The sequence below is a fragment of the Fringilla coelebs genome (assembly GCF_963513975.1).
Source record: "Fringilla coelebs genome assembly, chromosome: 2".
Classification (NCBI taxonomy): domain Eukaryota; kingdom Metazoa; phylum Chordata; class Aves; order Passeriformes; family Fringillidae; genus Fringilla; species Fringilla coelebs.
This window is the reverse complement of record NC_140029.1, coordinates 100,862,383-100,887,533: the sequence shown is the minus strand read 5'-3', so window position 1 is coordinate 100,887,533 and position 25,151 is coordinate 100,862,383. Positions and strand designations below refer to the sequence as shown.

General features: G+C 37.8%; 2 protein-coding genes across 3 annotated transcripts in view; one reads left to right on the top strand and one right to left on the bottom strand.

Moving 5' to 3' along the window:
• The window catches only part of CMSS1 (cms1 ribosomal small subunit homolog), a 221,600-nt gene that overhangs the window by 182,998 nt on the left and 13,451 nt on the right, over positions 1-25,151 (bottom strand). The window lies entirely within an intron of this gene.
• Positions 728-25,151, top strand: part of FILIP1L (filamin A interacting protein 1 like) — a 34,060-nt gene continuing 9,636 nt past the window's right edge. The window contains exons 1-2 of the mRNA XM_084226556.1: positions 728-853; positions 17,003-19,739. Coding sequence (XP_084082682.1) covers positions 17,118-19,739 — 2,622 coding nt within the window. The 5' untranslated portion in view covers positions 728-853; positions 17,003-17,117. The remainder of the gene's footprint in view (positions 854-17,002; positions 19,740-25,151) is intronic.

Sequence of the window (25,151 nt, the reverse complement as noted above, 5' to 3'; positions counted from 1 at the left end):
CTTTACAGAAGGAAAAAAAAAAAGGAAGTCTCAAAGTTCATATCCCCCCTCAGAGGAGTTCAGCTAAAGTTGCATTTTTTTGTCATAATAAAATTAAAAGAAAAAAAAACCGAACCAACAGAAAAAGGTCCCTTAGAACAACTAATTAAACAAGATGACTTGGAATTCAGATTTTCCGTTTTCGAGCTCTAGGCTGCGGGACTAAGTGGAAAACATTGTACCTAATCAGTAACAACTTAAAACGACTTTATTATCAGCGCTAGAGAGGAACTGCCTTAACCCAAACCTTCCGCACATTCTTCTTGGCCCTGAGCTGGAGGACAAATGCAATGTTTCACACAGCGCGGGGCTGGCCGGAGCCAGCGCCCGCTGCCGAGCTGCCAAGGGCCAGCCCGGCTGCCCAGGGCTCAGCCCGGCTGCCCACAGGCGGCAGAGCTGCCCAGAGGTGGCCGAATTGCCCAGAGGCAGCCGGACAGAGTTGCCCAGAGGCAGCCGGACAGAGTTGCCCACAGCGGCCGAGCCCCGCTGCCCAGCGGCGGCCGAGCTGCCCAGAGTGGCCGAGTTGCCCAGAGCGGCCGAGTTGCCCAGAGTGGCCGAGCCCCGCTGCCCAGCGGCGGCCGCTCTGCCCGGGCAGCGGCCGCACCGGAGCGCACCGGGGCTGCACCGCGCCTTATATGGCAAGGCGCTGACGTAATGGTGCATAGGCTCGGGCCGCCCGCGCGCCCATCCCTCATTGTTCCGCGGGAGCGCTGGAATAGCGCTGGAATGCTCGCAGCAGCCCCGATGCCACCGCGCAGCGCCCGCGCCCCGCAGCACCGGCTCACCCGGGATTGCTATAGCCCGCCAGCGCAAGGTAAGGCAGAGGGTGGGAAGAAAGCTTCTTCTGGAAAGCACTGGCGCTTCTGGCTTTTTCCTGCTGAGATACCTTTTTAAAAAAAGTCACTTCCAAAAAAAAAAAAGAGGGGTGAGGAACTGAGAAACAATGAAATACCCCAAAACAGCACCAGGAGATATAGATGTCTGGTGAATCATATATAGGGTGACTATTTCAAGCGTTAAAATCTGTCTTTAAAACAATTCCTGCAGAGGCAACAGGCGAGGAATTAATGTAACATTAAAGAAGGAGAGAGTTACGAATTACACACACTTTCCAAATGGTCGGATAAAATCATGACTGCATTTAAGGCAGTGGAAGGAGTCCAACAGTATTGTAATATATTAGGTAGAGCTACTGCCTCTCTTTCTAATGCATTTACATGCATATGCTATAGATTAGTAGACATGTACACACACATGTCTCTAAGCATTTACTATACTTTTGAACAACTTCTACTGTAGTTTTCAGAGCGATGTATAAATTTCCACATAGCGTAGTCTTATTGCAAAGTAATGTATGTCTAAAAGAAAGAATTGCAACTAGTTTAATTACTAACAAACTTTTCAACTCATACACACTGCTTCCCTCTTCTGTGTCTTGCGTGCAAATGTCAAATCACAAGAGGGCAGAACTGTCAGATTTTTATGAAAAAACTTTTAATCCTGGTCAAACACATGATGAGTGTGAGGATCAGAAAGCACACTGCTCTCTTCAAGGCTTATTCTGCAAGACGTTCAACAGTATTGCAGCTATTAACTCCAGAAAACAGGGAATGATAAACAGCTCTGGTGAGGCACAAAGCACCTTGGAAGATTAGACTTCAGTGTGTTTATAATTCACACCTGACTGTCCTCTCCGTTAATTACGGGCCAAACCCTGTCAAATCTTTGTTCACAGGAACAACTGCAATTAAGTCAATTGTACTGTCCTACTTGCAAATTAGAACTACCAGTACTGCTCTTCAGAGTCCTATGTGCAATTTAAAATGTTAGAAAAGTTAGACCTTAAGACCTTGAATTTTGAACTCTTCGTACAGGTAAAACACATTTTTGTGGTATGTTCTCCTTTTCCTTAGGTGAAAAATAAATGCAATCTTAGGAGAGAAGCAAGGGTTCTTTTTCCATTTATTTGATGTTTTAAATCCTGCAAAATCCTTGTTCAATTACATATTTAGGAAAAATCAAAGCTGGTACTAACAGATGCATTGTTGTAGTATCATGCATACACAGATTTAGAGGATGAGCCAAAATATCTTGCGTGAAATTTTTCATAACTTTGTTTTGGCTTTAAACATGGAGAAGTTATGAAGCAGTTATTTTCAACATGCTTCTAAAAATGTAAATATAAAGAGACATTTCATTTCAAATATAATTCAGGTATTTGTGTATCATTAACCTGGCAATTAGATAAAAGTCACATCCATGTTTCCAACATATTCTTTTTTGTAACAAGCAAAGTTTATACCTCTGTTGAGAGAATCAGGGAAGAGGGCACAGTATAGTGTATATATAGAATGAAAAGAATCCTAGCAACCAGAACAAATGTAATTTCACAGTACAAAAACAATACCCCATATCAGTATCCTGAGCCCCTTAAAAAGTTTTCAGCTCACTATTCTGTCATATGTGCAGAGTCCTTTCAGTTTAAAAATGATTACTTAGTTTTCTAAATATCCAGTGTCAAGTTACAAAGTAGAAAATTTAGCTATCTTGTGAACAGATGTGTTAGGAACCAAAGTTAAGTGACAGTCTTCAAAAAGAGTATCTGAGTAGAAAGGATGAGCTGAAGAAGTCGAAAGACTACAATATGGCAAAGAAAAAATATTAACAGGAATGCTATGCATGCAATAAATTTGATAGAAGCACTAAGTAGAAAAAAGAAAAATGTCTCCCCATAGGTAAGAGACAATTTAAATCCAGATCCAACAAAGAAGGGTGACTTCTATCACTGATTACTGCCCTAGCAGTATCTAAAGTACCATCTGTACTCTGAATACTGCCAGCCTAAAACAAATCATAACATCTATCAAAAGCCAGAGCTCTAGTTCTCATAGTCTGTCTTCCTCAGATTAAAAAGAAAACATTCTTCATTTAATACTTACAGAACCAATTTTGCTCTCATTTATACTGGTAAAACTCCAAAATAATTAGATGGAGGTATAATGTTTAAACTGTCTCACTGCTGTTTCCCCCCGACACCACCACCACCTCTCTATTACACTCCTTTATTAGATCAGATTTCTTAACATGTTTTGGGTATTAATTGATCGGTATTCCTAATTTTAAGTGATTAAAATGCTAGTTTCTATTAAAAGTAAAAGGACACAATGAAAGAAAAGAATTATCACATCACTCAGTCTTAAACAATTGTATTTCTTCATCTAAATTTCTGATAGCAATTTTCACAACATTCAATGTGAAAACATTTTAAGAACAAATATATCCTCCAGAAATGAAAGTCAGCTTCCTATCAAACTGCATTGACCCTTTGTTCCTTTCCCGTCACTTCCCTTTCCTCCACTCACAAACATCTGCTGACAGCAGAATTTTCAGAGATTTGATCCAGAAGACAGGGGATAGTTTCTAGTCCCCATCAGTAGTAGTAAAATCAAATTATTTCTTGATTTGTGCTGAGCAACAGAATTTTCATACTATTTACCTAATACTATGATGAATTACCAATTTTGTGCTTGTCATGGCATTTTAAAAAAGGGCCTGGTTTTACTCCTGGAGAGTTTCCCCTCTGTGGGATCTTAAAAAATTGCTACTTTTCTTCAGGAGAAATTCTTCACCACATGTAAACATGGCATGGGCAATTGAGCTACTACAGCTCCTCTGGACCTTTCCTACGAGCAGCTGTTCTCAAATCCTGGGTGTGGTAGTACCTGAATAAAGTTAATTTAAAAAGCAATTAAAATATCTAAATCAGGGAATCCTAAGGAGATTACAATGTAGGAAGACATATCTTTAAAAACCATTGCATATAACTGCAGTGCTGTCTCATTAATAGTTTCCCTCAACAGTTTATCTTGTCACCAAGTTGATTTGAACTTAGAAACTGAGTCTCAGTAACAATTTTCAATTGCTTTGGGTTTTTGTTTCATGCTGAATAGATTCTGCCATGCCACCTTTAAGTTGAATTTCTTGATGTAGTTGAAAGCTCGGTTAGTTCAACCATTCACTAAACTGTATTACTCAGCTCCAAGAAGGTAAAAATCACTGCTGAAAAATTCTAAATATAGTGCCTAGTCTTGTGATTTAAGTGAAGTAATGGACACTTTGACTCTTAACACCTCTCTACATTATGCTGATTTTGAGGTTTGCTGTGTTTTCTGTTAGCAAAACAAAAATCACTTTGACTGCATGTCCAGTGCACCGTGATGTTCCTGAAGTTCAGTAGCTGTGCTCACTCCCATGCACCAGTGGTGCACTATCAGGCAGTTACAGCTGATCCAGAGTGTTCACAATTTCTAGCAGAATGTATTTGAAGATCTTCTGAGGCAGTCTCTACCCACCAGTTAAAAACAGTACCCAAAACACCTCCCAGAGTAGTTCCTCACCAGGGCTGATGTGACTGTGAAGAGGTGAATGTTCATGCAAACCATGAATGCTGGCTGAACACCCAGCAACGTCATCATAGAACCATCCTTTAAGAGCAATAGGGAAGTACTGGGGGTGAAAGTTCAACACAGCCTTGCTACACAACATTTCTACACAACTCAAAACCATAACCTTGGTCGCTCAAGCTGATAAATGCATGGACTTTCTGCCTGTTGCAGAAGTCACGCCTGCTGCTGCAGCTCATCATGCACATGATGATGATGTAACACAGCTGCCTGACTTCAGCCTTAGGCTGGGCAGGTGACCACCAGAGGGTGGCTGCTGAGGCAAAGCAGCAGAACTTGAGCCATTCTGCTTCACGCTGCATGCTCAAAGAAGCTGAGAAACCAGAGCCAGCAACTACCATTGCTCATGCCCAAACTGACCAAAGCTTTACAGACGTACATCAGGTAGGGCACAAAGCTCTAGTGAACATGACTGAAAACGTGGATGGGAAAAAATCCACTCTTGACAAGGAAAACACTCATCTTGCATACATGTCAGGGATGTGAAACAATACATGAGACTTCATTATCCTTTACAGATTTCCAAATGCCTAGAAAGCAACACAAAAATTGCACTTAAATGATGGATAGAGTTCTTAAAATCTGCCTTAAACCTAATATTCAAAGCATTTCCTTTCAAATTCATTGCAGACAGCTGATTTAAAACTTTGTCTTTTTTTATGAGAGACACAAAGCTTATCTAGTGTTTGCATAGCAACTATCGCAATGACAGAGTGAGGAAATGAAGAAAAATTTTAAAAACCGAAATGAAGCAGCATGAAACTACTGCCATTAAAAAACCACATCAAACTAGCTGCTTAAAAACAGAAAGTAATACACTCATAAAACTAACATTTTAATTACACATTGAATTTTAGCACACGGACAAAACTATCTAAGAATGAAGTTAAAGCTGACTGAATTCTGTCAACTTTCAACTGATTTAATCTTTTTTGGTACAATTTATACAGCTTTCAGTCAGTAAGTCTAATTATAAAGCAAATAAATTTTAAAATTTTATCACATGTAAGTTTGGCCTACCTGAAACTAACGCCACCCATCACATTCCCAAACATGATTCTATTCTACTTAGCTACAAAGAGGTTCCTCAGAAGAAGCCTAATAAATGTCACAGTTGTTTTTGTTTTTAACTTCAAAATGCTACCCTCGGTCAAGCACATTCTACACCTCAGAAAAGCCATTCTATTACCAAAAACATATCATACCAAAAAAAAGGAAAGTGCTTTATATTGGTCACTTGAACCTGAGGGTGTAACAATGCCACATTGGGGGCAGCCAACCCCTAATCTAAATATCTGAAATCCAGTATTGAACACACTAACCTGGATGTAGGAAGGTATGGGAAAAAATGCAATGGTCAAGTGTTAATGCTTAAATCTAAAACATTTTTCTTAACTTGCAAAATACTACTATATACTCTTTCATGTAAAGGGAAAAGTTTTTTTAATTAGCAGCCAAAAACAAAATTCTGAAACTAAACACCGAATTGTCTTCAATGAAAAGGCCCCCAGGAACCTTGGCAAACCTCTAAAATCTGTGTTTCTAAAGACTGATATATAAATGAGCACGTTCATTTGCATGCATATGAGTAAGCAGAGCAGGGGGGTGAAAGCCTCTACAGCAAAGTCAGCAAGTACAGCATCACGACAGGCCAATTCCAGATGACAAATAGCTGCCTCCGAGGGTGGTGCGGGGACGACACCAACCGGTGGAGAATGCTTATTAGGCTTCTGCTGGGAGATTCACACATTGCTTCCCTTTTGGCAAAGCAGCAGACAACAGCTGACAGGAATAGTCAAGCTTACATATGTTGCTAACTCATACAAAGGAGGAGGGAGGAAAATGTACCCTGGTGTACAAAGGAGCAGCCACTTTGGAAAGGATCTTCTTGCCCCTGCTATGGTCCCACCGGCCATCTAGAGCTATACAGGATTACTGTCATCTCTGTAAACAGCAACATTTCCTTATTTCCATCAGGATTAACTGGGTGGGAGGAGTCAGAAATCGACACTGGTAACATTTTATAACTTGTAAATGACCCTCTCATATATCTAGATTAAAGCAGTTAACTAAAGAATTTGCAAGTTCTGCTAGAGAGAACTCCTTTATTTTCAGCATTTGAAACCACATTATGAATTTATGATAAAAGCTAAAATGTATTACATCAGAAACATACTGTACATAAAAACATGCTACAGCTCCTTCAGTGACATCTGAAACAAGAAACTATAACCTGAATACCAGAAACCATCAGCCAAGTGGCAAGGAAAGAGATCAAGCAGGGCATGTAGCCAAATGTCACATAACGATACTGAGCTGTAAATCAGTTTGGGGTACTCTAACAAGGCACAGAATGTTCAACTGAATTCATAGTTCCTTAAGGAACAAGGAACTCAAAGTCTTCATAAGAAGGCACAAGGGAAGCATACATGCACGTGACCCTGCTCTTTCCTTAAAAAGCCTTTTCCTATGACAGTTTTTGAAAGGCAAAGAACACTGGAAAACAACTAAGAATGGAAAAAGTAAGTATCTCTCTTGGCTTTAGGAAGACTGCTCAGACCAATTTTAAAAGAGTTTAAGAAATCATTGATCACAGAAATGCTAGAAATAGTTAAATCCATTTTTTTCATCCCAACAATTAAGGTTTTTTTCCCCTAGGAAATAAAGAAACATTGATTTTACAAAGCAAGGAAGTTACTCCAGCTGCTGAACACACATGCAAGTAGCTAAAAAACCCAAAACAGCACAATGACCCTAAACACTGCTGTTGGCGCTCTGAGTGGACATACGACTAAAGGATCCAATTTCTTTTACTCTTAAGCAGGGTATTGGATCTTTAACACAGTGAACAATCAAGGCTGCACAAAAATGGAAAAATCTTACTTCAACACATCATAATCAACAGACCTGAGAGTAAAAGATGTTTTTCAGTTAAACAGTTCATCACAGGTGAAGAAGCTACTTAAACTATCATTTGCTATTGAAATGTGAATTAAATCTGTGAAGTAAACCTTGATTAGAACTATAACTGCTAAAAAAATTCTCAAACTATCATATTTAGGTCTCCAATGTAGCTTCCCGTCCTGTAATCGAAAACAATGTGTTAGTCCTCTTTGAAGAGGATCCGTTTGGAGAAGCCATGTAAACTTATATGCTGAACCAGAGCACCTTGGCTCAGGATTAACATGTTTTAGACAAAACTTGCATTGACGTTGCACCTTTAGATAATTCACGAACTGCTCCCGGGTCTATGTGGCCAGAGGGAGAAAAGAAAACACAACTTCCAAACACTTAGCAGGTTTACAACAGATAGCAAGAAAATGAATTATATGCCAGGTCACTGAGTCACCAGAGCTATAGAGGCTCAGTACCTAGAACTGTATGCAGAAGCAATTTGTAATGCATAAGGAAAAGCTCCAATACAATTTCCAAAGGAGCGAAAACCAGGAAACTGGCAGGATTCTTATCACTTGTAGCTTTGAATTTCTGCTAGTTAACCCTGCCACAATGCATTGCTACCATCTCTCTCACCTGTGCCTCCAACATGAAGTGCTGGCCAAGCTTATCTTAGAGAAAATGGACACCCTCACATTATTAAGTCTATGGGAAAAGATGCATATTTAGCTTCAAAATGAACTTCTGTTTGATATTAATGCTATTGCTGTTAACATTATTACAGTCTTGGCTACCAGAAAAAGTTGCAACTGTATCAGAAAATCTGATAAAAGCCTCAACTGCACTGTTTCATGCAACTTAGCATCAAGGAAAATTTAAATACCTAAGCTAAATTTGCAGTAACAATTAAGATTTAAGTTTTCTGACAAAAAAGAAGAAATGGGGTGCCACCGAAGCCCAGTTTCAAACACTCTGAGTTTATTTAACACATACACAGAGCTTCTTCAGGAAGCACCCCAGAAAAAAGGCTTACTTTTGTCTTAGGATGTATGTATATAATAAAGGTTTAGGGTATGAACAGAACAAAACCCACAAGAAGTAATGGAATTTGAATCCTGCAAAGCCGTGACACCCCCTATATAATTTCTGAGGAATGTTTGTCTAATTGTTTACAACCAGCCTTATTCCTCCAATTACTGGCAAACTCTCAGTCTTCACTAACAGTGCCATTCAGTACTAAAGTATCTTTATTCAACTTACCATGTTTAATCTATGTCATTTAAATCACAATTTCAGCACATAAATTCTTGTACATTGAGCATGAAGAGTACATAATAAAGTTTCCAGACAAGTTCCACCTGTCTAGAAGCAAGTGGCCACTGAGCAGCTTATCCAGGGCTGGCAGCATGAGTAGGATGCCTTCAGTTGAAAAGAATAAGTGAGCATGGCAGCATGGAAAGTTTTAAATTTTACCACTGCTGATGACTGATAATATAAGGCCATGGTTAGCATAAGAGATAGGCACAGTGCCTACTCTGCCCATGGATAAAAATGCAGCCCCAGACATTTATTTTTATATAAAATGTGTGTTAAAATTATTTTAGAGAACATCCAGTTCCTGTAAATGTTATGGGAAAATGACATTTATGACTAACCAGTCTCCTCTGAGTGACATGATGTGGCTGAGTGCCATTTTCTGTCATACCAAAAATATTAACTAATTGAAGTTAAAAAAAGTTTGCATAAATTAGATCCTTGCACAATGATGCCCAATTCTGGTCAAGACAGCAGCACCAGCACTGCCTCAGGTGCATGATATACCAGAACAGCACCAATTTTCCCACCTGTGCCCCCCTTAAAAACATTCCATAATAGAGGTCCACCTTGAACATATGCACTATGAAGTTACATACAGAATTTAAAAAAAAATTTTAAAAATCACAGGATTTATCTATAGAAATTGCTTAAAGAAAACTTAAACCCTTCTCTTAATAAAAAGCAGTATAATTAAATTGAAGTGTAAAAATATGACTTAGGGGTTATAAACTTACAGGGAGCTGAAGCAACTGACTTATTCAGAGAATCAGAACTTCTGCAAACTCCTCAATCAACTGAAGGATGAAGAGTCAATAGCCAAGACAAAAACTCACACCTCCAAATATTACTCTTCCAGCAGCAGTAAACACAACACATCAGTCTAGTAGCATCCTCACCAGAAGTATCCACAATTTGGGCAAGCTGCACCCTCTTGTTTGTGCCTAATCTTTCCATGGGCAGTGGGAGTGAACACAGGGCTCCAAAGGACAGTTTTCAGGAGCTGAGTTAACTCCTGTAACAGTTTTTTCACTTGGTAAATCCTAGCAGGAGACTGCAATGTTATTGATTCCTAGTACTGACACCCTGAATAGAAAATGCAAACTCATTCACCCGCCCACAGGGTAAGGGGTGGATTAAGCCCTCACCTGTTTATCTCTGCAGTATTGAGTGTTTTATCACATTGGTGATTTTAAAAACAGCTCAGTAACTGTGCTCCATCAATAACATTCTACCAGGAATAATGGTTCAAGTATACACTTGAAACAAAACTCAGGTTCATAAAGACACACAATTTTCCCCATCAATTTAACTTGTTAGCATGTAACACCAAATGCACTCATTTCAATGACACTGTTGTTTAAAAATCAAAAATTATATAAACCAGTAGTTGTTGGTTTATTTTGGCTCTTGGTTTATTTTGTGTAATTACTGCACTTAAAACCTATTTGGATTAATATTAATTCTCAAAATCTGTTACAGTAAGTTAACACTGTTTTTCCATTTTAATAAATCTGATGATCAGGCACAAAATTTCACTTGTAAAGATGAAGACAAGACAAAAGCAGGACCTGGATTAGTAACTGAAAAGTTCTGCCTCAGTCTTGTTGCTTTGACCCCTATACCACATCTCTTGTGGTTCATCTTTCCATTTCCTTCAGAAAGCTTTCCATCTGCAAAACTATAATTTGCTGGCTGACGTAAATTTAAAGAGTTCCAAATTCTGGTGTTGCATCTGAAATTACTGGCTTTATTTCTGACTTTACAGGCAGTATGGTGGGAGACACTGAGAGAGATGGGGGAGGAAGGAAAAGGCAGTGAATATGCACTATCATACTGAATTACTAACTAACAAAACCGAAGTGCTGTTCCTGTGAGGTGGTTACCTTATTGAGGTATTTAGACTCAGAACAGTAGAAGATTAAGTCATGCTGTGTGCAGAATCATATGGCATTGAAATGCCAACATAACAGATACTGACTTCAAAGAATACCTGAAATAGCTGTTAAATCTAGAAAGAGGAAAGAAGAAAGCAGAGTGCATCTCAAAAGCAATGACACATCAGAGTCCAGCTCACAATTCACTGTGCCATGTTTCCTAATAAACTGAATGCTGGGACCCAGAGTTTTTAAGGCTAACTTCAAGAAAAGCTCATTAATATTGTGGTTTCTCAGGTTAGCGTTCATTTAAAATGTTTTCAGGATAAGCAGTCAAGTCAAAAAACAAACCAAACCAAAAACCTGCCAACAATTTAATAGGACAGCTCTTCTTCACTTCCACCTAAAAATCCCACTCCCACCTCCCTGTCATAATCTCAAACACTGTAGATGGCTGCTATTAGAAGATTAAAAATGAACATAAGAATTCATAATATTCATGATGTTCAAATCCTTACTGTCACAGAAAGCATTAATGCTTTCTTACACAAGACTGATGGTTTGATAGGTGACTTCCAAGAACATCTAGATAAGGAAGGAATGTCATTCAAGATAGAATTTTTTTTTCTTAACTTGAGGTTTCATAATAAAACAAAACTGAATTTTAGTGCTGAAGTAAAATTACTTGAACTGGAAGTTAATCCAGTCTTAAATCTTAAATAAACCAATAAAATTTTGTTAAAATTTTCTCACACCATTTAATGTCACTGAATTTACCCCAGATTTTGTAACATTGATGAGTGCAAATATCCCTGTATCACCAGTGAGCACAAATATCCCTGTATCACCAGGAAGACAGCAACTTAGTAGTTGTGAAATCATGGTCACGAACAACATCAGTGTTCCAGAATAACTGATTTTTAAAAGCATTATCTACATATGTTTACTCAGCATCACAGCTAAATACATCTGGTTATCCATGCGAAATTTTGTCCATTAAACCAGAACTGGCAATACCATTCATCTTCTAGGACTTTTATTAAGACTTGTAAAGCAAGTCAGCATTTTAAGCATCAGATAAAATGATAATTACTTTGTGATAGTCTGTGGAGTAACAAGAACTCACACTCCTCTCATTAAAAGTTCTCATTTTATAAAATAAATTTCCTTATTAGGAAATTTGCCTTACAGTCTCTTGCAGCTGAGACACCCTTTGTGGAGGTTTGTATCCTAGCATAAACAAATTCTTTGAAATTTACAGATGTAAATTAATGTAATGGAAAATAAATTTTAAAGTAAGTATTCACATTCTGCTGGGTAGTGCTGACTGATTCAGATGAAGCCAGCAGATTACACAACAGCTATGGTATGTTGTTGCTGCTGTAATTTCAAAGGCTTTTGACTTTCTTTATGGCAGGGGAAAAAGAAGCATTAATAAAGATAATAGAGAGCCATAAAAAAAGCTGTAACATGTCTTCATAAAAACTGCAGATCAATAAATAGAACTGTAGGCAAAGGAAAAGAAAAAAATTTAAAAATGCATAGCCACCCCAAGACCAGAAATACATTAACAAACACAAATTTTGTTTTAATGAACTGTGGAAGGCACAGACTGGCTTTCTTACAAAAATAAATATGTAACTGCACTGGTGTCAAAAATTACAACAACTTGTAAGATTTACCAGAAATGATGAAGCATGTTTCTTCTCTTATTAAAGGCCAGACCATGTCTTATTGCTAACTGGGAAGAGTGCCTCAAAGGAAGAGGCATGACTTCATCCACATTTAAAAGCTTTTACTTGCTTTGTACCAGGCGAAATTCAAGCATATGTCCAAAAACTTTAGAAGTAAGTCTCCCGTGTAATAACCTGTAGAACCTTTCATAAACCACATCTTTCACTTGTGGAAGGGTAAAGAGCATGACCTAGTTAAAAATATAGATCTTTATGGTTCAAAAAAAAAAAGAATCACAGAAATTAAAAATCACTAGCATTTCTGAAGAATGGTCTGATACAGATATTGACAATATGTACATTAAGAATTCCACGGTCCTGGAGAGGAAAGACAAAAGCTGAGGTTTACAAATCAGTATCTATTTCACTTGCATCCTTAGAAGACAGCCTTTTCTAAAGTTACCACTACAAGATTGCTTAAACAAACAAAAAATAATAATTTTTATTCTTATTATTCAAAGAATAACAATGCATTCCAGAACTAAAAAAAAAAAAATTAAAAAACAAAAGTGTTGCAATCTCAGCTTCCAGTACTTTCTTTGGTTTCTGTGAAACTCAAAGGAAAAGCTGCCCCATTAGAATTCTGTAAAAACATAAATTAAACAATCTCCATGTAATACAGGTCACCCCAGGAAAATGGAAAGTCCCTCTAAAAGACAAAATGTTATGACATAACACCAGGACAGTGAACTGTTACGGGAGTCTCCACATTTTGTAGAGAATACAGTCATTATGTTGCCAAATATAACGTAGTGTAGCTGAAGTAATATGCACTTGGAAAAAATGAAGAAAAACAAGACAACACAATTAAATGTACAGTATTAACACCAAGAAGTTGTAGCCTGCATACTGAGGGAAACAACTACAATGAACAGAGGAGAGCTGAGAAATACAATTTCTTCCAGGAAATAAAGGAGCAGTTAACTGGTATTGCAAGTAAGTACAATATTAAGCCATAATAAAGCAATAACTTATAACAGAAGCTCTGAAGTATTAAGACACTGACTCTCTAACTACCTATCAGTCATGTTCATAAAAACAATTTTCAATGTCTGTTTTTGCTGGCCTCAATTCAGGAAGGATTGTTGCAGTCCTGTGAAGTCAACTGCTTAGAGCTGTGTAAAAGCTTTGTCTAAATGATATACCTACCTTTGCCTGATACAAAATTACATGATCATAAAATTTAGTTGGCAAAGAAAATGATAAAAATATTTTATTGGATAGGGGAGTGTCTGTTGTTTTAAAAAAATTATTATTTATTTGAGCCAACTTTTTTGACCTTTGCATATTTTCAGTAAAATTGTGCTCTCAGATACTCTGGCTACTGTTCTTCAGGAAGATATTATTTTGAATGAAGTTAACACAAAGTATTTTTACCCTATCACCAAAGTCACTTTGTGCTATTATCAGTTAAAGCGCTTCTTCAAGCACATGACTTCTTAATTCAGATAATACACATAACCAAGCACTGACCCACAGAACTCGGGTTCCAAAAAAAAAAAAGCCCTGGCCAAAATTAAGCAGTTGATTCAAGAACACAAACAAACAACACCAAAACCCCCAGACATTTTAGGGTCCTCTTCCATTCCTAAGTGCATATGTGCAGACACAGGCACTGTGACCTTCTGAACCATGAAACAGGAGCCCAGCAGCCAAGGAAAATTCTTTGCAAATATCAACAGACTCCCAGTTGACTTCTTACAATATCAATCTTTATCCAAGAAATCACTATCTATTCAGTAGTGTTAGGGTATTTTCTATATAGGAATATAAGACTAAGCATATGGTTATTAAAAGCAAGTGAATGACACAGTATCAAAAAATATACCACGCTTAATACATTCCTTTTTTCCTTCTTGAAACACATTAAAATCCTTTAACTCCTAGTTGCTGAGCTATGCTCTTAACTCCAATCAAGTGAATTTATATAGAAGTATTTTTAAAAAATTAAATAGATCTCAGTTATTACAAATATTTACTTGTGAGTCTGTTTGAATGTTAAAACTGCATTTTGTCTTTTGAATGAACGAATAATTTTTAAAGTACCCAAAGTCTTTTGGCATGACCAAAGAAACAGACTCTTGAAAATCCTTACACAACAATCAAGGTACCAGTAATAAAGGGACTTTTGTTCAAGTAGCCCATGCAACACAGACTTCGTCAGACTTGACTTGACTGTCAACTTATTTTATTCATTATTTATGCAATCATCTACTTGAACCATAAAAAATTTAGACAGCATCTCTATGAAAATTACAATTGTTTATTACTGTTTGGCCTAAGAGCTTCTTTCTAAAGCAATGTAAGAGGCATGATTCCTGGATCATTAAGACTTTCATTTGGCCAGAGATGTATCAACTAGTTAATGTGGAAGTGTTGGGTAAAACACTGATGACCTAAGGTATTAATAACCACAGCTAAATCTGCCTTAAAAAAATAAATTACAGTGAAGCAAGCTAAAATAAATCAAATGCTAGTAAGTCCAAGTAACCATATTAGTATGTCTTAACTTCATGCACACACAAAACCTGAGTTCATTCCAAATGAAATTGTTAGTTGTGCTTCTGTTATGGTTTTATAGCTATGGCAACGGTAAATCATCAATTGAACTTCACTACTAAAGCATTCAGAGACAAGGGTGGGGAGGGAAAAAAGATTTTTACTCTAAAAAGCATTAGAACTGAAAGTAGCACTAAAAAGGGGCCTGAAGTTTATACACCATGAACGCAGTAAAAAGCTGCCTTTGAGATGGCGCAGTCCTCCCCCATTTATTTGTTCTGTCAGCCAGTAGCATTCCTTCAAACTCATTTCACAAACCTCTCCCTCTCCATTTATAAAATTTCATATTCTGTTTCCCCCATTATGTTAATTGACAGTTGTACAGAATTTGTGACTGCTTCAAGTCTTTGATGTTTATGGCTACTTCCCATTCTGTTAATTTTTCATACAAAGCATTTTATTACATTCAACATAGTGCAACTTAGGCACTAAAATAGAAACAGTAGGGACTGTGAAGATGTTATAAGAAATTTTATTGTCCTGGAATTCTATACAACATCACCATTAAATCAGACAAATCTGGTGGACTGTAATACAATGGCAAGGACTTCCTCTCTGTGCAGGAAAATTACATTGCTTCCAAAAGGGATGCTGCTGAGGCAACCTATTGCCAGGAATAGATGCCTTCAGTCAGTCAACAGCTAATTAAAAGCTGTGCAAAGGAGGCCTTTATCTAAGCTCTTCCTGAACTCAAAGGGAGGCTGCAACAGGAACTTGTCAGTGGGAAGCTGTAAAGACTCATCACTTGGACATGGACATCACAACAGTGACCCCAGACAAATGTGGAACAGGAATCCTGTGTTTCAGCAGCAACTTCTAGACAGCTGTCATGATATTTCAGAGGGGGAAAGAAATAAGGTTTAATGGGTGCTTAAACAGCCATTTTGTACAAGTACAGACTTGATAACCCAATAATTTCCTTCATGTGATCTACACAACTGAGTCTGTACCATTCTTATAAACATCATACAAATTCTAATTCTTTATTACTTCAACCTAGGCTTTTCAGATTTAGTTTATTACCAGAATATATTTATCATGACTGTAGGAAAAATGTAAGTGAAAGGAGGCATATGTGCTGGCCAAACCTCATCACACTTTAGACGAATTCCACAAGCATCTCCTTGACAAAGAAAAGTCCATAAAAGAACCTAAGAAGTTGAGGTGTTCGGAGGTTTCTTAGGCTCTTGCATAAACAAACACACAACCTTATCCCAAGTCTCTTGCTAATTAAGTATGTTGCATTCCAATAAAAACTGAGTATTAACATAAACTTGTAAAACTAATTTTGGAAAATCATCATGAAAACCTTCAAGAATCATATAAAAGCAGGGATGCACTGAGGCCTACCTGCAAATCCAGACATTTGAGCTTTGCTAAATTCTAAAGGCACTACTGAATACGTGTTTATCTGCTGACTGCATTTGTGTGTGCGTATTTGACACCAAGTCAAAAGGCCTGCACTTTCACTAAGGACAGACTTACCTAATTTTGCTCTGGTGTGCTGCTTAGGAATTCACATTAGGCAGTCTAACTGCCCTTTGTGGCCACATTTCCTTCACACACTCAAACGTCCTTAAGTTTTGATTGTAAAATATCAGGATGGTTTATAAGTAACAAAGCTAGGAGGTTTATGATGCTGTAAATGATATCTGCCCTTGAGGGCTGCACTGACCTAATTTCTCAAGCATTATTATAATCACATTTCTTTTTAAAAAAAGGCACACACAACACAAACACACACAAAAAACCAGACAAAGCTTGCACGCACATACAACTGCACTTCTCAGCAAACAAGCAAACAGCTGAGAGAAGTGCAGTTCCAGTGCAGAATAACAGAATAGTTTCATTGGACTGATCCCTATCAAAAGTTGAAAATGTAATTAAAGAGGCACAATAAGAAGTTGCTAAGTCTAAATGATCATGCTGAAGTGTTCATTACCAAAGAACTTCTGAATAGGAAGTAAGGCCAGTGGGCACTTCCAAATAATGCCGCAAAGAGAGGTCTGCTTGTAGTTACAAGTGGATGTTCATGAACATCTGGCAGAAATGTAGTATTTCAGGTGTGTTTCTAAATGCCCACTAAAATGGCTACAAAATACAATATTATTTCCTCCCACAGATTGAAAAAGCTTCTTGAACAAGAGACAGTATATCAAGCAAAAAAAGAAAAGGAAAACAACAAGAAAATATCTAAACTGAAAGAAGAATTGACTAAACTGAAATCCTTTGCTTTAATGGTGGTGGATGAACAGCAAAGACTCACTGAGCAGTTGAATCAACAAAGTAAAAAAATTCAAGAATTAACTACTTCTACAGAACAAGCACACGAAAAGCTGACTTTTGCTGAAGAAAAAATTCAAGAAGAAAAACAGAGATCCAGCAGGCTGGAGGCTGAAATTCACTCTCAGAGCAGTAAGATTTCCCAAGACCAAGAAGCAATGATGGCCAAACTAACCAATGAAGACAGTCAGAATCGCCAGCTCCGGCTAAAATTAACGACTCTCAGCCGGCAAATTGATGAGCTGGAAGAGACCAACAAATCTTTACGAAAAGCAGAAGAAGAACTGCAAGACCTAAGGGATAAGATAAATAAGGGAGAGTGTGGGAATGCTGCACTTATGACTGAAGTAGAAGAACTACGGAAACGACTGCTGGAGATGGAAGGCAAAGATGAAGAGCTCACAAAAATGGAAGATCAGTGCAGAGAACTTAATAGAAAGTTAGAACAAGAAGCATCACAGAGCAAGAACCTTAAAGGGGAAGTGGATAAACTTAATAAAAGAATTATGGAGCTGGAGAAACTAGAAGATGCTTTCAACAAGAGTAAACAGGAATGTTACTCCCTGAAATGCAACCTAGAAAGAGAAAAAATTTTAACAAAGCAGTTGTCCCATGAGCTGGATGGTTTAAAAGCTAGAGTTGGCGAGCTTGAAGCAATTGAAAGCAAGTTAGAAAAAACTGAGTTTACACTTAAAGAAGATTTAACAAAGCTGAAGAGTTTAACAGTGATGCTTGTGGATGAAAGAAAATCTATGGGTGACAAAATAAAGCAAACAGAAGAAAAGCTGCAAGCTGCAACTTCTCAGCTTCAGGTGGAACAAAATAAAGTGATGTCAGTTACAGAAAAGCTGATGGAGGAAAGTAAAAAGGCACTGAAATCAAAATCTGATGCAGAGGAAAAAATGTCCAGTGTTACAAAAGAAAGAGATGAGCTGAAGAACAAACTCAAAGCAGAAGAGGAGAAAGGAAGTGATCTTGTTTCCAAAGTGAATATTCTAAGTAAAAGACTTCAGTCTCTGGAAGATGTTGAGAAAGAGTTTCTTAAAAGTAAACGTAAGGAAGGTACTAAATCTAGCACCTCCTTGCAGCAGGAAAACAACATAATTAAAGAGCTTTCTCAAGAAGTTGAAAGGCTTAAGCAGAAGCTCAACGAAATGAAGTCAGTAGAAGATGATCTTATGAAAACTGAAGATGAATTTGAGTCTCTAGAACGAAAATATGTCAGTGAACAGGACAGAGCCAGACTCCTCTCAGAGGAGTTGGAGGCTGTGAAAATGGAATTGGCGAGGTATAAATTAACAGAAAAGGCAGAGTCCAATCAGGAGCGCCTTTTTAAGAAACTCAGAGAAGAGGAAGCTAAATCGAGTCACCTTTCCAGAGAAGTAGATGCACTGAAAGAGAAAGTTCATGAATATGTGGCAACAGAAGACCTAATCTGTCACCTGAGAGGTGATCACACAGTCTTACAGAAGAAACTCCTCCAGCAAGAAAACAAAAACAAGGAGTTAGCAAGAGAAATGGAAAGCCTCACGAAAGAACTGGAGAGGTACAGATCCTTCAGCAAGAACATCAGGCCTGGTCTCAATGGAAAGAAGATTCCAGATGTGCAAGTTTTTTCTAAAGAAATCCAAACAGATCCAGCAGACAACGAACCACCCGATTACAAAACCCTCATGCCTTTGGAGCGAACGGTCATAAATGGGCAGCTCTATGAAGACAGTGATAATGAGGAGGAACAAACAGCGTCTTTCAAAAGCAACTCATCCACTGCAAACGCTGCAAACAAAAAATTATGGATCCCTTGGATGAGGTCCAAAGAGAGCCATCCTCAAAATGGAAAGATACACACAAAGCAAAACGGAAACTGTGCACAGACTGGAGATCTAGTGCTAAGCCATACACCTGGCCAACCCCTTCACATAAAAGTAACTCCAGACCATAGACAGAACACAGCAACCCTTGAAATAACCAGTCCTACCACTGAAAGCCCTCACTCCTACACAAGCACAGCAGTTATACCCAACTGTGGTACTCCAAAGCAAAGAATAACCATAATTCAAAACGCCTCCTTAACACCTGTAAAATCAAAAGCAGGAGAAGGTTACATGACCCCAGAGCATGTAATTTCTCCTATTACTATGACTACTACTTTTGCAAGATCTCAGACTCCTGAATCGTGTGGTTCTTTAACTCCTGAAAGAACAATGTCCCCTTTGGCTTTACCCGGCTCAAGTTCTCAGGAACAAACACTCTCCTCAGAGCCTTTGGAAATGGGAGCCAAGCAGGCTGTTTTTAGAGTATCCCCAGACAGGCAGTCATCATGGCAGTTTCAGAGATCTAACAGTACAGGATCAAGTGTAATAACTACTGAGGATAACAAGATCCACATTCATTTAGGAAGTCCTTATGTCCAAGCCCTCACCGCTTCCAAGCCCATCAGCCCTTGCAATGCAGTGCAAGACAACAGAACTCCAGCACTAGCTAATGGCCTACCCACTAAGCCCACCAATAAAATCACCAGCAGTATTACTATCACACCAACAGCCACTCCTCTTCCACGGCAATCACAAATTACAGTAAGTAATGTCTATAACTGACCCCCATCCATGCTGACACCCTTACCAGCAACCCATCCTGTTTTTCATCCCAGCAAGAATTATTTGGAACAGCCTCTTTGGGAAAGATCTGTGCATGAACTATACAACAGCATATGGAACTAACGTTAAGTTTTGCCTGCTTAGTGTTATCAAGTGTGCACTTACTGTATACCTTCTCATTGAAATACAGTTATGTAAAATATTTAGTCTTGCACTTGTATAAATGCATCTTTATGTATTGCCATTTTCAAAATAACTCACATTACTTTTGACTGCAACTTGCCTTGGTAAAATATTTTAACATTACAAAAACCCAGTAAATAATTGATTATTTTCATCATTGCTTGCTGAATATTTTTTGTTTGTTATGTGTGGTTTGTATTTTTTCTGCATGTATGGTAGAATTTGAATTAAGCCATAATACTGCCTGCTAACTTCAGATAAGACTTGTTTCATTATCTTCCCTGCTATTTCCCAATTCCTTCTAGCCCTCTCATTTCAGGTAATTATCACTACATCACACACAAAATATTACGTATTGTATAACAATGTTTGGTTAAAACTGTCTTTAAACCCTCATGCAAACTTTGCTTGTAAGTGAACCGAGTTCAGAAGCTTGTATCACAAAGTATATTCTTCCCAAACAAGGGTTTTTTTCCAATACAATAGAAAAACTGCAATCATTTAGGTATGCTGTAAAACAAGAAACAGCAACATTTGTATTTCTAAACAATAATTCAGGAGACTAGATTTACATACAATATTCAGAGTTCATCTAAACACCTAGCCACAAATCTGACAAACAGTATACATGACACAAGTACTCTGAAGAAGAAACAGGATTACCAAGCTATGGCATACCTTCATGTTTTTTTACTTCACAGACAGAGAAAGTTTGGCAGAAGCATTAAGAAGCAATACTAGATCAAGTCTCCAAAGATGCAGGCCTCTGGGTCTGGGATAAATAGGAGTGCCATACAAAATTGACAAAGCAGGTTAAGGTATTTCAGTGACAATTACAGTATTTGTGCCTTGGAAGAGCACAGAAATGTAATGTGCCAAACAGTCAATTTTAATTTCCCATGAAGTGGTGGAACAGCTTCACATGCAATATTAATCAGTCCAGAAGATCTGGAATGCACTTTTAAACTCCTCTTTTTCACAAAAGCTGTACACTCCAAATCTAAATCGTAACAATTGTTCTTACTCTAAAAAGTTCTATTCTATTCTTTTATTCTAAAAAAGTTCTACGCTAAATGTCCATAAATGTGATGCTTTCAGGGGGGTGGTGGTAATATGTATTATTTTTTAAAAATTAAAAACTTCAGCCTCCTGCAATCAACAAAGAAGTTTGCAAGTAAGCAGAAAGTACCTATTCACTAAACCCTTATCTTTATTCTGCCTATATTCCCAGAGGAAAAAAATATTTCTGTAGTATAACTTAGCAACGGATTCAGCAAAGAACTTTGGCCCATGATCTCACATAACAAGGGGACTTCTATCATTTCAAGTCCTTTTGATTGACAGGAAATGAAATGTTTTATAACTGTAGATAATAACTGCGTTTAGAACAGTTTCTATTGAAAAGCAAAGTCCACTGCCCATGTACACTCTTTTTCAGTAAACAGTGGGAAGAAAAAAAAATTAAATTATATAAGATATGTGATAGAAATGGATAATAACATATGTATTACAGTTGAGCAATGGCCATTTCAAAAAGAGAAACTGCGTGTGGAACTGCACAACCCCAGCTTATATAATCTGAAGTTACTAGGCTTCATAAAAGGTCCTTCGTCCTTGTTTTGTCTCCCTCTATCTCCATGGCTGCACAAGTGAGCTCTGACCAAGACCTGGGTCAGAAGGAGTACATAGTCTTATTCTGCAAAGCAAATTTTGACTCACACCTACTTCAGCAAAAGTTGCTGATAAAGACAGCAGCCAAAACTCAGGCAAAGCAAAATCATAAAATTTTTAGAGCATGTTAATTATATGAACAAGTTACCTAATTAAAATCAGGCTGCACATTCTTAACTGCAGGGCTCAGTTAAGAGCCCAAAAATCAGTACCTTCAAAATACATTCTCTGCACTTTAGGATACTGCATATCCTGCTGATCTATACGTAAGATCTCTGCAGGAACACATTACAAGCATGGTACTGAATAACTGTGTCTGAAGTAGTCACTTGCCAGCATACTAACAGACACCAAATTCTCCAGAAATTAAAGGACTAATGCTTGTCCTCCAGAGAACTAAAATTTTCTTCAGTTAGACCTAAAAAATGTGTAGGAAAAAACATTCAGATCTATCTTCAAAAATACACAGAAGCGTGTTGATCATTAACCACCTGGCCATCTATTAGAATATCTTATAAAAGAAAAGTACAAATAAGGGCATAGCAATAAGCACACAGAGTCCTTTGGACAGTTACCAAGCTGTTATGAACAAGGAAGTTCAGTCTTTAAAGCTAAGATTTGAATACAAAACCTAGATGAAAGTTCCCACCATTTATAAGTATAATCATTTAACAGGACAGTACTTCTGTCCCTGTCTTACACTCATGATGATTTATCAGTAACTGTCTAATTAACAAAAGACAAAGGAAGCAGCCACTCATGACCATAAACTCCTAAGTAAGAAGCACCAGCACTGCCTGGAAATGAAATTGCTACATTTCCTGAAAATGCAGCTTGATTAAGAGATGCTTACTTCCCCCTACTGATGAAACAACCTCTGTGTAGATTTAACTGACTTCACAGCAAAATTTTTGTCAGTCATTCCAACAGATAAAAAAAATCAAGAAATTATTTTTGCCTGAAACTAAGGTTTGCATAATGAAACAGGCTTGTTCGGTTTGAATTGCCAAGATCAATTTCAAAGCAGAGAAAATAAGCACCTGGATGTATTTGCTGAGAGCTGAAATGTCATTGTTTAAACAGAAAGAAGTCAGCTGTAATTTTATCATAAAATAGTCAACAGAAAGCACAGCTTAAGGAATCAAATTATTGATTTAAAAATTAACCTTGAGTTGTTCAGATCACCACTCCATATTTCAGAGTATTTCCATTTTGCTGAGTGGGAATAGCCACCTGCTTCCTTGGCAGACAATAAGAAAACAGCAGAGCAAGGAGAAATGTGACTAAGCTATCTGCACATTGATTCAAGCGCTCTGAACAAAAACATCAAGCATAATCATATTAAAGTTCGACAAGTAAGGCAGCTTTTCTAGGATTTCAACTACTCTGTAAGTGGTAAGTATTGCTGTTAATTTGGAGACTGAGCCACTTTTGCTTTAAGCAGTTGCTCAAAAGCCTAAAGTCTGACAGGTATGTAATGGTTAATTTAAATGTTATGGGGAAATAAGGTCACATAATAAGAAGCATGTATCAGAGGGCTTAAGCTGTGAAAGAGAGCATAAAAACAGTTTTCAGCAGATCATAATATCAATTCTTCTCTTTTCCAAAACTCTTGGCAAGCATCTCTAAGGTCTAAAAATCTACCCTTTCTCCTTTATGCTTAGTTCCCAGCAAAAGGGAGAATTAACTGATTAAAAAATGACAGCAGTTACTAGCCCGCTTTCCTTCACCATTTTGGGTTTATTTCAGTGAATGATCAAATGGATACAAGAGAAGGCAGCATCAACACTTTGGTGCTCAGCATTTTTATGTGATTAAATTTCTCAGATGAAATACTTGCAATTTTTGTCCTTTCAGGGAGGATGGATGAGGGGAGGGAGGGAAAAGGAGGAAAAGCAACAAGAGAATACCAAGCAATAATGGTAATCTGAGACCAAAGTGCCCATCCATCAACTATGAGATAGTATTTCAAGTTATTTAAAGACCTCCTTCAAGCTACTAATTAAGAAAAAGAATTGACAAAAATTACAGGAGCAGACTGCTAATCTTCCCAATCTAAAGCACCATAGCCAATACAGTGTCTGGGGACAGACTGTAAGGCTGTAATAAGAAAAAGATCTGTATGCAAGCATTTCATGCAAGGATTAGGAAGGCGTGCTCCCCGCACTAGGGAAAAAATAATCAGAAACAGAATTGTACAGCTCTATTTTCTGAATAAGATTCAATGGATGCTGCAGGGTTAGATGATGGAAATGGAGTAACCATCTGCAGGATGACTTTGTCCCTAGGAAACAGATACTGAGACAGGCAAAACAAAAACTGACAACTGCCTAATCTCCAGGCTTAAGGAAAGACTACCAAAACATTATGTTACCAAGAAACAGAAGAGAAAAAGATCTTATGGTTCAAGTACAGCACAAGTAGGTGTATAAAAATGTTTTTAAATTAACACCAAGTACTTATAGCAGGAAATTGCTCAAAAAAAAAGATAAGATAAACCATAAAAATTTAGGCAGCATGAAGTGTTTTGACAGATCCGCAGCCAATGGCCCCAAGATGAAGCTGAATTCTCTCTGTGCTGTAGCTAGCACATTATCCAATGACCCACCATACTGTGGGCGCACAGAAAGCCTCAAATAGCAGAGCTGCCAACTGAATATGATTCTTTTCTGACCACAAAGCCAAGTATTCTTGAGAAACATTTTTTGAGTACAAGTGAAAAGACCTCTTTTAATCAATGTCTCTTCATTTCCCATGCAGTGGTCTGACATCACAGGGTCTTCAAACAGGGATGGGCCAAAGAATCTCCCTCCCCTTTTTCGCCCCTACCACAACCCAAATTACAAAATACTGCCCTTTCAGTTGTGCTGTCACCACTTCCAGAAGGCAGCACTGTGAACCAGGTCAAGAAACTAACCTGGATTTAAAAACACAAAAGCAAAACCACAAACAAAAAGCCATATGCCACAAATCATCATTAAACAAAACAGAACAAACCCCAGACAACCTCAACAAAACAGGATCCATTTCACAGCACAGCTTTATAAAAGAGCTACATCAGCATAACTGAATGGACAAGCAAAAAGGAAAAAGGAGCATTTTGTAGTGCAATCGCTGCCAAAGCCCTGGACCCATCACCATTGTCTGCAGAGATACAATCTAGCACACAAATACATCACAAAGCACTTCAAATATAAAATAAAATTCAGCAGTACCATTAAAATAATTCTGTACCTCTCTTCGGAGAGAAACTAATTAAATGGTGCAAAATCCGAGCAAGGCAGCTTCGATTGTGATGAGTACCTACATTTTATTATCCTTGATTGTCTCATACTCAAGCCACTATAGGTCATGTTTTGTCCTGAAAAAACATCAATCTTAGCTGGACAAAAGGTAGAGTCTTTTGTTTTAATTAGCTTTTTTATATATATTAGGAAAATACATATGTATACTGAAAATAGGACTCTGATTAAAACACTTTCCAATGTGGCACAAGAGAAAAACAGCTGACTCACAGACAGAAAAAAGCCATGATGG